The sequence below is a fragment of the Histomonas meleagridis genome (genome assembly GCF_020186115.1).
Source record: "Histomonas meleagridis strain 2922-C6/04-10x chromosome Unknown contig_5, whole genome shotgun sequence".
Lineage (NCBI taxonomy): Eukaryota > Parabasalia > Tritrichomonadida > Dientamoebidae > Histomonas > Histomonas meleagridis.
Genome location: NW_027150892.1, coordinates 66,426 through 82,098, shown reverse-complemented (window position 1 = coordinate 82,098; position 15,673 = coordinate 66,426). Strand labels below are relative to the sequence as shown.

Genomic DNA, 15,673 nt, shown 5'->3' with positions numbered 1-15,673 from the left:
AAGAAGTCGGCGACGAAATGATCTAATATTGGGCTATCCTCATAGCGAAGCACCCATGCATTGTCTCAATCGAAGATGGTCTTCATGAAAATGACTATATACATTGGAAAGAACTCAACGCAACACTCGTCAAAAAGGTGCAACTCGTCGGCGATGACCTATACACATCAAACCCAAAGACAATCGAAGGAAAATATTGCAACGCGTTGTTACTTAAGGTAAACCAAATCTGTACTATCTCAGATGTTATGTATGCGGCGAAGCTCATGAAATTGACGCCGAACAAAACATAGTATTAAATCATAAATCGCTGATATTGCCGTATTGGTGTACAACAAATTAATACCGGATCTACAGCATGTGGAGAATGTATTGAGAAGTACAAATATCTTCTTCAAATTCTACGAATATCTTAAGGAACACGATATTCTCGAGGAATAAAGATAAACGTTTTGATTGATGAGAAATTTTATGTTTATGTAATATTTGAGTTGGCAAATGAAAGCATTTATTAGATACAGTGCTTTATTTAATGTCTTTGCGTTTGTTTTGAGTTGCTAAATCAAGTGCTGATTTAAATAATTTAAATAATTTCCAAATATTATTTTGAAATATAAAATTATTAAAATAAATTCTAAATAAAACATATAAATATCTTTAGCATTAATATCAATTCCTTCTTGCTTAAGAAGTAATTTAAATATTTTTGTATGACCTTTTTCAGATGCCCACATAAGTGCTGTATTAAATAATTTAAATAATTTTCAAATATTATTTTGAAATATCAAATTATTAAAATATATATCAAACAAAACAAATAAACATCTTCAGCATCAATATCAATTCCCTCTTGTTCAAGAAGCATTTTAACAATTTCTGTGTGACCATTCCAAGATGAATAAATAAGTGCTGTTCTAAATAATTTAAATAATTTTCAAATATTATTTTGAAATAAGAAATTATTAAAATAAATTCTAAATAAAACAAATAAATATTTTTAGCATTAACATCAATATCTTCTTGTTCAAGAAGTAATTTCACGATTTCTATATGACCATATGAAGATGTATACATAAGTGCTGTTTTAAATATTTTATATAACTTCCAAATATTATTTTAAAATATCAAATCATTAAAATAAATATCAAATAAAACAAATAAATATTTTTAGCATTAATATCAATTCCTTTTTGCTTTAAAATGTATGTAACAAGTTCAATATTTCCTGAAAATGAAGCAAAAACTAAAATATTTTCTGGAATTTGATTATTTTTAAGGAAATATTTTACAAGAAAAATATTTCCAATTTTTGCTGCTTTATTAATGATATTTTCATTAATTTTCATTCATTCTTTTTCTAAATATGTAAAAATTTCATAATTAAAATATGAAACACATTTTTCTCCTAATTTTTTTATTTTATCAATATCTTCAATTTTATTTTCCTAAAGATATTTAAAGATATCATTTCGATGAAATTCAATTGCTGCTTCATATGCATTTTGAAAAGATGAATGATTTTGTTCGCATAAATGAACGATTTCTTCATTTCCACCTGCAACAGCGTATTTACCTGTATTTTCTACACTTGCACCATTCATAAGTAAATATTTAAAACATTTAACTGACGAAAAAAGTGCTGCATAATCAATTAATGAAACATTTTCCTTACTAATAAATGAACATCTTTCATAAATTGATTTTGGACTTATTTGATTAAAATCGAATTCATTTTGTGATGATATTTCTTGAAGTTCTTCTATTTCATCATTTCGAATTACTTTCGCAATTTCTTTTGGATTAACTCCTTCTTTAATTAATTGCTTATGAAGTTTCCAATCATTCTTCGAAAGTTCTTCATAAGAAATATTTTCTTGAATAAATAAATATTCATATTCATTTGATTTATCTTGATTAATATGAACAAAAAATGGATTAAATGTATTTTTGATGAATTTTGATTCAAGTAAATTATACTTAATCATGTAACTAAGTAAATAAAATGATTCTTGTGTGTTTTCTTTAAGTAGAAATTGAGAAAATAAATTTATTATTTTTGTGCTGATTTTATTATTTACTTCAAATTTTTCAATTTCCTGTAATAATCTCAAATATATATCAAAATCATTATTATCAATCAAAAAGGATGTATATATCATTCGGTATATAATGATATCATAAGATATTGGATATTCTTTACAAAACTTGCTGATAATGAAAGCAATTAAACACCCATTTAAGTTATTCTAATTTATCTGTAAAGTCTAAGTAAAACCATATTTTCAGCAAGATATTTTTCTGCTATTTTTCAGAACGATCGCTTTGTGAATTGATCCAGCACATGAAGATGGTGGCATAACATTTAATTGTAATTTGGGGTTGTCAACTTCTCGATTTTTTTCAAAAGTTTATTCTCACAATATGCTCCACTTTTTGAATACTGGGATGAGGTAACAGAAAAAGACTCGAATTCGGTTAAAATATTCAATTGAAAAAATAAATTTATTGGTTAACTTGATTCGAGAAATACATAAAACATGTAAGACCTTAGCTAAAATCAATTCTTTTCTCTTATTATTCGTATATGGAAAATTTAAAATTGATATATAAAAACCTTTTGGTCATGTAATCAAAGTTTGGGAAATGCCGATTGTGAAGTGATATTGAATAAAACCGAAACCCATTGAATTTGCGGATTCTCCAAAATGAAAAACAGCAAAAAATTTGATTTACAAAGTTGGGATATTGATTACGATTCATCTGAAGAAGATGAGACTTATCAAAGCCAGGAATCAGGATTTTGGCAGCCAGTAGCAGAAGAAGAAATTACTCCTTTAACAGAAATTTTATCAAATCTTAAACTTGAAATTTCAAATGAATATAAGAAAGCTCCCATTATTGATATTTCTAATGCAGAGTATTTTATTGATCAAATAGGAAATAATTCTATTCCACAAATGTTATCTATGGATTCCACAAAATGTGCTATTATAAATACTGCACATATTGAACAATTTCCGAAGGCACCCTCTCCATATTCTGCATCTCTCCCATGCATTTTTGGATGGTTTGATTCGCATATAACATTTTCTTCTGAATTTCCTTCAAGTATCCAAAATTATTATAAGTCAGGATATTACCAAATTGATCCCAACCTAAAATTATTTTTTTCAATTGCACCTTCTAAAGAACGATTAAATTATTTATCCACAATTAGAAGAGAAAATCCATCGTGTCGAATTGCATTTCATTATGTTGGATATGGTTTTCCAAAAATCACCGAAAACAACATTTGGTGTTCAGAAAGAAGATCAACACATTTTACACAATTTCCATTTAAATCTCTTTTCTCACAGATCCCACCTCCTTCATTCTATTTTTTTGATTGTTCCAATGCTGCTGTTATCATTAATTCATTTTCATCAATTATTAAAAATATCTCATCTAACCAAGATAGTGACTATTCAAATTGGGAAGATTGGATGTGTGTTTGTGCCACTGATGTTGGTGAAGATTTACCAGACGATCCTCATCTTCCACATGATTTTTTAACTTCCGCAATTTTGACGCCCGTTAAAATGGCGGTTATTTGTCATGTTCTTAGATTTTACAGAGTTAATCTTAGAAGTGAAAAATTTCCATTTGATTCAATTTTACAAGAATTATGGCTAAACAAATCTGAAAATCATGAACAACTTTTACTTGTTCTAAATTCAATTATTGATGCTATTGCAGCTGATTCATTACCTTTAAATTTATACATGAAGCTCTTTCGAGAAGATAATTATATTCGACATGTATTTAGTTACTTTATTTTATCACAATATTTACTTCGACCATATCGAGTACATCCAAAATCATATCCGTCAATTCCAGATCTATCAATGCATCCCTTATGGAAGCAATGGACTATTTTACTTGATTCTGTTGTTACTAATCCCATTAAATCATCACCATCATATTCAACAGATCTTTTTAGTCGTGCCGCTACAACGCTTGAATTAATAATAAAGAACAAACAATTTGATTTATTACAATCGTATCATATAACTCTTCTATTTCATATGATTGAATCCAATCCAAATGACGAGCGACCGTTATCCATATTAACGGACTACGTATCAAGTGACCATTTTTCCATTGAAATGATTTCAACGTGCAATGTTATCGGTCCATTATACAAAAAACTCTTAAGTTTACCACCCACGTCTAACTATTTTAATCCGTTATGTACATTTATCTTAGCTTTAGTATATTCTAGTTCCAGTTTTTTTGAAGAAATACCACATGAATTAGATGTTTCCACATTTATTGATAATATTTTTGATCAACAATTAACAGAAAAAACGCGAATCCTTTCAGCAGCATTTGTATCTACATTTGTAAATTATAATGAAACATTTCAAAAGGTCTGTACGAGTAGTGAATACATTAATAAAGTTAGTGCAAACTTATTTTCGTCGAATAATATCATATTAACATGTTGGATGTTATTAACTATTCGCCGAGCATTTGATTTATATTCACCAGAGACTTCGTTATTTGTTAGCAATGGATTTCATATTAAATGTTCGATCTGTTTACAAATGAATTCATCAATACTTAGAGCAATATCATTATCAGTATTGGAATGTTTCATGAAACCATTTGAATGTTTAACTAATATCCAATTATTATTAATGTCATTTAAATCGATTTCAGATTTATCTTTTTTAGTACGATTTCAATTTTTATTATTAATACGTAAATATATTATGTCGATTGAGACAATTGATGATGATTTAATTGATGACAATTATTTTACATGTAAAACATATAAAGAATTAATAAATGATAAAATATATGAAAATTTAAACGAAGAAAATTTATATGAAAAAATCGATGAATTAATTAAAGATCCACAAATTAATATCAAATGTAATAAAATATGTATTTATTTGTTACAAATGTTATCTAAAGATCCACATCCATCAATTAGTACAGTTTCTAATTTGATATTACAATTTGTTCATTCACAGAACTCAAATTCGAATTCATTAATAAATGAATCTATTTCAGATGAGAATATAATATCATATGACTTTAATAATTATGAATCAGATAGTATGGAATTAAATAATTTAGAGCAGAACAAATCGATAAATTATATTTTATTACGTAATTTAATATATACAAAATCGACAGATGAAATTAATAATCAAAAAAATAATTGTTTAATTAATAATTTATATTTAAATATTTCACGTAATAAAATAAATTTTGTTGAATTCGATTTCATGTCAAATGGAATATTTGCATCGACTAAAGATACACTTTTCTATTATAATGATGGAATTATTAATACGTATACTATTGACGAAAATAATGAAATTGTTAATACCAAATTATTTCATATTAATAATGAAACAAATATTTTGTTCACAATGAATAATGGATGTATATCTGTATGGCAACCTTTTAAGGATAACTTGAAATATACTTTTAGAGTTAATCCTCAATTCGATACACAAAACTCAAATTTAATTCCTATTTTCGATGATGATAATATTTTATATGTTATCGATGGTATAAATGGTATAATAAGTAAATGGAATTTCATCACATTAAAATTAGAAGATGAAATTAAATTAAATAAAATAATTTTAAATGGATTAATGAATAAAAATAAAAATTTGTATTTGGCAACAGATAATAATCAAATTATCGTTGTGAATACACTTAATAAAGAAAGTAAAGTTATCGATGTTAATGTTAAAATTAAAAAAATGAAATTCTTAAATAACATTTTGTTGTGTTTGGACTCAAATGGAAAATTGGAAATGTTAGACGAAGATGAAAAATTAAAAATAATTTCAAAACAAGATGTCGAAATTAATAATTTCGATATAACAAATAACGGAAAAATTTTGTGCACTGCAAAAAATGGTTTCGTTTTCGTGACAGATGAAATGTTTGAAAAAATCGAAGTGATAAACGAGGAAATTTATGGAAATTCTTGCTGCATACACCCAAAAGAACCTTATTATTTGTTCGGTACTGAAGATGGATTCATAATATGTTTGAAATCTAAAAATACTGTTTAAATCAATTTTTTATTTTTTAATGAATTTCATAAAATAAAACATTTATTTTGAAAACTGTCATTTTGAGCTTTTTCGAACTTGTCTTTTAATTATTTACAAAAAAGTATTTATTGCGTTTGATCGGTTTTTATTCAAATTCTTGTTTAAACAATTCATGAATAATTTGTTCTTAATATAAAGAAAAAAATTAAATTTTTGCAATATGTTGGAGATGAATAAACATACACAAAGGCGTTTTGCATCTTCGTTGTTTTTATTTGTGAAGACATCATTATTTCATTTATTACGCTAAAAAAAATCAATTCGTTTCCCTACAGCTTCATTTCCTGGTGCGCCTAAAGTCTGTCAATTTTTTGACGATCATAATCAATACAATCCTCGGCTTATCATCAATCACAACCTGTAATGGAAGAATACGAATTAAAAAAAGTTTGGGATACACCATCTTGTATCTCTAAGTTAACAGAGAAACTAAAATCTCCGGAGTACGTGATTTACGATGAATATAAATATATTTGTACCATTGTTCCAACTTCTATCACAAAAACACAGTATATGTTGGCAAAAGTTAAGCTCCTAAACCCACCAGCAGAACCTCATCATGTCAAAATTACATTAACTTTATATGGTAAAAAGAATAAAGAAATGACTCAAAATGCCATCCTTACCAGACGATCAAGATCTTGTGTATTCCCAGAATTTTTACTTCAAGCAGACATCCCCAAATATGCCAAGAAAGATCGTTTATCCGTTTACATTCAAGTATCTCATTCTCCTGTTCAAAAAGAGCCTCCTAACACTCGTGCTCTAACTGGCTATGTAGGTCTTGTCAATCAAGCAGCTACATGTTATATGAACTCAGTGATTCAAATGTTATTTAATCTTCCAGTTTTCCGACGTCTTATCTATTCCATGCCCATTAATCCCGATGTAGAAGAAGAGAAATCCATTCCACTTAATCTTCAACGACTTTTTTGTATGCTTCAATTATCCGATTCCGCAGTTTCCACCATAGATCTTATCAAAAGTTTTGGCTGGACATCTGTTGATGCTTTTCAACAGAATGACATTCAAGAATTCATTCGTCTTCTTATATCCAACCTTGAAGACAAAATGAAGAACACTTCTCTTGATGGGGAAATTGCGTCACTTTTTCGCGGCACCATGACCAATTATATCAAATGTGTTAATATTGATTATAGTACTAATCGCAACGAGGACTTTTATGATGTTTCTTTAGTCGTAAAAGGGAAGACATGTCTTGAAGAATCATTAACATCACTTATAGCCGATGAACTATTAAGTGGTTCTAATCAATATAAAGTTGATGGCCATGGTTTACAAGATGCAGTAATGGGCTGTAAGTTTTGTAAATTGCCTCCAGTCCTTCATTTACATTTAGTCCGATTTGAATATGATATGAACTCAATCACAGGAATGTCAAAAGTTAAAGATCGCTTTGAATATCCATTAATAATTGACATGCGAGATTACATTGAAGGTAATATTCAAGGCTGTACAACGTATGAACTATTTTCAGTTCTTGTACATTTAGGCGATAGTTTAGGCGGACATTATATAGCATATTGTCGACCTAACATAGAGAACAAATGGTATCGATTTAATGATTCATATATTGATGAAGTTAATTTAGAAACAGTTTTCGAACATAATTTTGGTGGACCTAATCAATCAAATCATGCATATTACTTATGTTACATTCGACAAAGTGATATTAAATGGGTAATGCAACCAGTGAAAACATCAGAGATTCCTTCGCATTTAATTGATTATTATCAAAAAGAAAGAGATGCTAAGGATCCACATATGATGACCATAACATTATCGAATGTTCCTGATATGCCACAAATTCGAATTTCTAGAAATGCAACGTATAGTAATCTTTGTAAAGAAATTCGAAAATATGTTCCAAATTTAGGATCAATTTGGTCTGCGACTTTAGATAATTTACCATTTAAATATTTGCCTCCTAATAAGACAGCACAACAAACATTAGGTGTAAATAGATGGATTTTCGCAGCAACATTTCAAGTCAATGATCCAAAAATAGCTTCTTGTGCATATCAAATTAAGTTCTTTTTCACTGGTAAACAAAATCCGATACAGGATTTGGGGTACCTCGTCATAAACCCGCGCGATACGTTCTCAAAAATTTTGGGTGTCGTTAACCGCCGCGCCGGTTATAAGTCCAATACAAAGTTAATTGGATTTAGGGAATATAAAGGTCAAATTACAGATGTTAACTTAGAGAAACAAATGTATTTGTTTTATCCTGGAATATTAATATTTCAACTTGATCCAAAAGAAGATCAAAAACAAAAGTGTTCATTTGTCTTTCCAAAAGTAGAAGAAACAACAGAACAAATCATTAAAGTCCGAGATATGATACCTGAAATTAAACTTGATAACGCTAGAAGATTCTTAAGTCATATTAAAGGATGTATTCATATCAAAACATATGATTTAGAAAGCAAATATTTATTAACAGTGGAAATTCCAGCTTCAATGCACTTACGTATCTTAATTCGATGCATTAAAAACGCATTAAAATTGCCCGAAACTGATAGTGTTGCTGTATATTTACCTTCTGAAAGTGATGACACAATTCCTTCAAAATTATTAATTAATAAGTTATCAAACGTAGATCTAAAAAGTGTATTAAATATTAAAGGAAAAATTACAGAAACTAAAGTGTTCATTAAAATAGTTAAAGATGTGGAACAAAAAGAATTGGATCAATATATTCCACTTTCATTCGCTTTGATGAATCACGATATAGACCCGATAGCGACCGTTAACATCGAGGTACCCGGAAATGCGACCGTTAAGGACGTCATTTCAGAATTGAAGAAAAGAGATGACGTACCAAAAGATGTTTCATTAAGAATACTATTAATAGCTCAGGCATGTATTATAAGACAATTGGGTGAAAATGAATATATTAAAGATTTCCAAGGTAAAGAAATTCGTGCAGAATTTGTTCCAGAACCACAACTTCATATGGAAGAAGGTCAGTTCTTAATAAGGTGTTGTTTCTCACATAACTTTAATTACCCACCAAACGGTACAATATTCACTCCATTTTATTTCCAGGTTGAACCAGGAGAAGAATTCGAATTAACTGTTTGTAGGATACAATCAATAATTCAGCCAAATCTTGGAGAGCTTAAGTTCGTATTATACATGGGTCAAAATAAGCCACAAAGATTTTGCGTTTTAGATGATTCTTCTATACTATCGAACTTAGCAACGGAACAAGATGCAATACTATTTATTTTAGTTGAGCCTTCTGTGATTTTGCAAATGATACAACGGGCAAACCAGCATGACATGAAGATCTATAATTGATAAAAATGATTTATTATTTTTGTTTTGGAAAAGCTTTTTATTTTTTTTTTTAAGCCCATTTCATATGATATATAAAATTATAAATAAAAATAATTAAAAACATTGAATTCATTTCTGACAAAATCCCTTAAATTATGCATTCTTGAGTAGTTGAGTTTTTTAATGTTCGCTTTAGTTAGTCATTATTTTCTCTCTTTGGTTGGCCTGGCCACATCAATTTAAACAAAGTTTGTCAATTTTACTCTATCGTGATGACATCGGAAAGCAAGATCACTCAATTCCTTGAAATGTTTCCAGATAAAGACGAAGCCCTTATTCGCGAATTAGTTAAAGAATGCCGTGATGATGATGAAGTAATTGAAAGACTTCAAAATAAAGATTCTTCAACAATGTGGAAGAAACCAAAATCAAAAAAGGCTCAACCAGAAAACGCCCAAAACAAAAGGCGCGGCCCACAAAGGCCCAGAGGTGAAGGACAAAAATCAAGAAATAATCAAAAGGAAGAAAAAATCAGAAAAATTACATCTAAACCTAAACCTGTTGTAATGGGCCAATCTAGTGGTGCTGGTTGGGGTGATATTATTGTTAATAATAATGAAATTGTTACACCAGAAGCACCAGCTGTAGAAGAGCCAAAAGAAGTTCTTCCGCCAGTAACAAATACACACATTGCTAAGGCAGAACCCAAGACAAGCAATGAGCAAAAACAAATTCAGATAAAGGCAAATAAAGACGAACCAGCTCCAAAAGAAGAAAAACCTACATCTCCAGCTCCTGCAGCAGTCAAGCCACCAACTGAGACAGTACCTCAACAGCAAATTCCATCTGCATCTCCAACTCCAAAGCCAACTCCAACTCGTCTCCAGAACACAGTTCTTTATCTTCCATCCGAAATTTCCAAGATTACTCCCGATTACAAACGATTTGGTATATTTGCAGGTCCAATACCAAAACCAGCTCCACCAGTTAAGCCACTCCCACAGATTGCCGACACACCATCTTCCTTTGAAGAGATCGAAGTTCCACAGCCACATCCAATGCCAGCTGATGATTCCAAATCAGATAATAAAAATGAGCATCATCCTCCTGAACAACATTATGGACCTCAACCAATGGGCCCAATCTTATATCCATACTTTGTTCCTCAGATGCAGTACTCTCAACTTGGTGAACATCCACCGGGATTTATTTGCGTGTATCCACAAATGCCACAGGGTCAAGAGAACAACGCTCAACGACCAATGGCATTTAAGTCCGTAAACGAAGAGCCCGGAGCTCAGCAGCAACAAGTCATGTTTCAGCCGGTATATGGCTTACCTCAGTCATATCCAACGCAGATACCACAGGGTCAGTTCTTCGTCCCAGTGCAACCAGCGAGCCAGAGAAAGTGACTAAATTGATCAAATAATCATTCTTAATATATATCATTATATTCTGAGCAAAACTCAAATTGTATAACATACGTGCAGAATGAGATTGAGGTGCAGTGAAATCTGTTTGTTATTTTAAATTAATGTGGAATTATGACTTGCTGAAGGCCATGACGCTGTCACTTTAAACCGTCAGAGAAAAGTGCAGGAATGAAACGAAAAAGGAAACAATTTATCATGTGCAGCTGCATCTGTATGCTTTGTTTTCTTTCCTTACATTTATGTATCATTGGAATATTTTCTATTGTTAACAGAATGAAATAATTCATAATCTTTCTTATGATAAAACAAAAAAAGATTTATGCAATATTGAAATTACTTAAATTGCTTTTTAATAATGATAAAAAATGAAAAGTATAATTTAAAAAAAGTTTATAGAAATAATTAAGTATGTACATACATAACATTTTCCACATGTCTTCTAAAATAGAAAAATCAAACCAAAATAATCACGGTGTATTGGAAACTTTAAAGTTAAGCAAATAATATTTGGTTTGAACAAAGAAAATATTTCTCTAGTATTAAATTTTATAAAGCACAAAATCGATGAAAATTACCCATTATCATCAAATATGATAATTATTGAGATGATATACACATCTTTTGTTATAAGAATTAAAGATTTTGATATATATCTGGATTTTTTAAATGAAGTTAAAACTTTTTTAGAAGATCAAGACAAAAATAAATACAAAATATGCGACTTGTTAGCAAAATTTCTTTTTCATTTAAATACACAAGAATCATATTATCTTCTTTATAATATGATTGAACTTAATTGATTTAACAAACAGTTTTACAAAACAAAAAGGTATCATATTTTGCTCATTACATGACAAGAGAAGAAATTTGTAAAGCAAATTCTTTATTCGGCATGAATAAAATCAATAACAATTATGATAAATTTTCAAAGAATAATTGGGAACTTCATAAGAAGTGAATTAAAGAAGAACATAATCCAAATGAAATAGCAAAAATAATTCGAAATGATGAAATAGAAAAATGGTGCAAAAGTAACAAATACAGGAAAATATGCAATTGCAGGTGAAAATATTGAAATTATTCATTTATGTGAACAAAATCATTCGTCTTTTAAAAGTGCATATAAAACAGCAATTAAATTTTATCAAAATGATATCTTTAAATATCTTTATGGGGGAAAAAAAAAAAATTATTGAAATTAACAATTTTGAAGAATTAGGAATCGAATGTATTTCATATCATAACTATGAAATATTCTTATTTTTGTTAAAAAATGGAATGAAAATTAATGATAATATTATTTATGAATCAGCAAAAATAGGGAATATATTTCTTACTAAATATTTTCTTGAATCACAATTTCCAAAATATATTTTAATATTTTCTTCAGCTTCGGGAAATATTGAACTTGTTAAATATCTTCTTGAGCAAAATCTAATTGATATTAATGCTAAAGGTATTTATTTATTTTATTTAGGACTTATTTTATTATTTTAATATTTCAAAATAATATTTGGAAAAGATTTAAATTATTTGAAACAGCACTTACTTTATCAACTCAAAACAAACGCAAAGACATTAAATAAAGCACTGTATCGAAAAAATGTTTTCATTTGCCAACTCAAATGTTACATAAACATAAAATTTCTCATTAATCAAAACGTTTGTCTTTATTCCTCGTACACGTCAATCCTTGTTAATCAAGAGAAAAAACATTTAGTAAAAAAAATGTTACATAACCAATTGCTCTGCTAATCCTTCATTCACAATATCTTCTGGATTCTTTTGATCATCTTCTTTTTCGAGTGACAGCTTGCTCATATCCACAGGCCAATTAATATAGTTAAAGAAAAATGTATATACCTCAGCCCCTATAAGAGAGTAAAGAAGAAGGATATGATGATTCCCATAAGATTCACTAAAGATAGTCCTTATCTCAGAAACAGTTATAACCGTAAACATGAGGCACCCCAAAACCGTTACCAAAACCTTTTCTTCAGCAAATTCAGACTTGAAACGAATGGAAACGAAAACAAAAGCAACAATGTAAACAAGTAACAAAACAACCTTTGTAATTGAAAAGCTTTTGACCATAGAATCATCCATATTTCCTTCAATACCTGAAAACAAAATTGAGTAGACAGAAGATGCGGTAAAAACCAAAAACCCGAGCCCAAATGGAATGAAACGCTTAAGAACCCATGAAAGCTTTAAATCTTCGTACGCATTATCCCTCATTTCCATTATAGAAATTGCTGTGAATAGCACTGCCACAACCAAAAATTGCACAAGCGTAGTATCTACAATTTTCAAGAAGTTTGACTCAACAAAATATTCCAAAATGTATAAAGGATTAGATGCAACAATTGCGATTAAATCAAGATAAAACATTAACTTCATCGAAATATGGGATTCTTTGACACTAAAATCGGATAGAAGAAGACTAATAAAGATGATAAATGAAATGACAAATAAAACAAATCTAATAAAAACTTGAAACAGAGAGAAGGCAGGATCGGCGTACGAAAGGATAAACTCCGTAGGGATATTTCTAATATGGTCAGGAACTCTGATTGTGAGAAATGCTGACATGCGATCAAAATGAACAAGTCCTTCTTCAAATATTCTAATCTTATCCGATGTGCGACTGTTGTTAAAATAAACTGTAAGCTCTTTGGTGGGCATTTCAAATTTTTCTTCAAGGCGTGCATCCATGGTCATAAATGAATAAAAGTATGTGGTTATCTTAAAATTAATATTGGAAACGTCAGCAAGTTTGAAAATCATGTCAATTGTAATAAAATCATGGAAAAAATGGAGTTCTGATATCTCAAGAGAATATCTATAAGAACGTATATCTACATCATCATGTTTAAAATCTACAGAGGTGGTAACAATGTATGATGGTCCAAGGAACATTATCAAAAAAACAAAGAAAATGGAAATGAAAAAAAGACAAATAATAATTACCGCCTTACTGTGTGTGACTACTTCAAGTTTTCTCCCAAGCAAATTATTTGTTTGATAATCAAGGCCAACTGGCTGAAGGTTTTCATTCTTTTCTATTTCATCCATCTGTTGATTTTAAACGGTTTCACAACACCGATCATAACCGCGAATATAAAAATATTCGCTTTCTTATGGAAACACTTTTTGGTGCACATACATACATATATATATATATATATATATATATATACACACACACACACACACACACACACACACACACACACAACTTCATCAAAATTTCCTTTAGAATATGAATCAATTAGATATAATCCTTAATTTGAAGTTAACTGTATCCTGGTTTCTTTCCTATTTTCACTATTTCTTGTTGCTAATTCACTTTGATTTATTTCTTCTTCGGAATAAAATTGTTTCAATAATAATGTATAAACTGAAAGTTTGGAGAATTTCTTGAATGATATGGGACAAGCATTTATCCAACAGAATAATTGCATGAGAATCATCCAAATTCATTGAGATTTGGTATTTTGAATACAGAGAATAATTGTATTTATCAAATTGTCGTGAAATATGTTTGATGTAACGTAAATGGTTTTTTGATAAGAATACACAGAATCCTGACCTTTTCGATACCCATAATTAATCAATTCTTCATCAAGGGTCTTAAAGAAGAACTTGAAAATAATGGATTAATAAATTTTAATGAACAATTAGAAGAATCTAATAAATCATATACAATAAATTCTAATAAAGGAGGCATATGGATTTTAATATATTTTTTGACACCTGTTGGATCAGACTATATAAGAAATAATATCTTATATAAGAAATAAAATAAAAATATAAGCAATAAAATTTATTTTGAAAAAAAAAGGTCCCTCAAATGTACATAAAGAGTTGAAAAGCGACATTTCTTGATATGATACAATTTTATATTGAAACAAATGATGAAGATGAATTTGATTCAATAGAAATTGGTGAAAATCTAAATATGCCTTAGTAGAGCAGTGAAAAGTTTAAAAACAATTTGTGATAGATAATCTATATATAGATTAGAGACATTGAATAAATTGAAAATATTCCAAAAAAATGGAAAGTTGTGTCATTACATCAATCGGTATCTTTGTTTATTCAACACAGAATATTATATCTTCATGATTACCATTGGGTGTAACCAGTCTCGTCATATTTTAATCATAGGGAATCTATTGGTGAAACATCTTCTCTAATTATATTATTAATTAAGATTTAAAAAATTTAAAAGAACTCGAAATTTATTAATAAATTGTATAATATTCATCAATTACAATTTTATTTTATATAGCTATTGATCGTTTTCTTTAATAATAATAATTTATAAATCAAATTTTAACAACAAAACGATATAAATGTCTCGTGGCATCTTAAAAGAAAAAATTATAAAATTCCAGAAAAAAAGTTATTATATAGAAATGTCTGTTTAGTTATCCGTTTTATGCGATTGGTAAAAGAAGCAAATATGAGTAGAAGATGAAAATAGGGAAAAATATCAATGGCGTTGCGTCGTTCAAATTTAGTACAGGTAACATATATTTTGTTGCTGATATGCCGGCCCAAATTATGAACGGCATTGCGAAAAGGATTTTGAAGGTTGGAGATTGAAGTCTTAGGATAAATGACAACAAAAGGAAAATCGCAAGTGGAATTGTACAGTATGACAATGCTGTGAACAGCGTTGATCCGAGTGCTTCTATTTGAGTTATTACCATGAATTTGAATAAGAAATATAATAATGTAAACCCAGAGATACCAATTACATATACCATTCCGAACCTTACTTTCCCCAAAAGAAGGAGAGCC

General features: G+C 29.0%; 3 protein-coding genes across 3 annotated transcripts; 2 read left to right on the top strand and 1 right to left on the bottom strand.

The window, feature by feature from the left end:
• Window positions 1-6,638: 6,638 nt before the first annotated feature.
• Window positions 6,639-9,452, top strand: GO595_006877 (Clan CA, family C19, ubiquitin hydrolase-like cysteine peptidase; the record flags this gene model as incomplete). Its single annotated transcript, XM_067920278.1, has 1 exon — window positions 6,639-9,452. The coding sequence occupies one exon, from the start codon at window positions 6,639-6,641 to the stop codon at window positions 9,450-9,452; it is 2,814 nt and encodes a 937-aa protein (XP_067772919.1).
• A 251-nt stretch (window positions 9,453-9,703) lies between these two features.
• Window positions 9,704-10,843, top strand: GO595_006876 (uncharacterized protein; the record flags this gene model as incomplete). The annotated part of the gene is made up of 1 exon (XM_067920277.1): window positions 9,704-10,843. One exon carries the CDS (start codon window positions 9,704-9,706, stop codon window positions 10,841-10,843), a length of 1,140 nt encoding a protein of 379 aa, XP_067772918.1.
• Window positions 10,844-12,595: 1,752 nt separating this feature from the next.
• GO595_006875 (uncharacterized protein) lies at window positions 12,596-13,579 on the bottom strand (the record flags this gene model as incomplete). Its single annotated transcript, XM_067920276.1, has 1 exon — window positions 12,596-13,579. The coding sequence occupies one exon, from the start codon at window positions 13,577-13,579 to the stop codon at window positions 12,596-12,598; it is 984 nt and encodes a 327-aa protein (XP_067772917.1).
• Window positions 13,580-15,673: the final 2,094 nt, after the last annotated feature.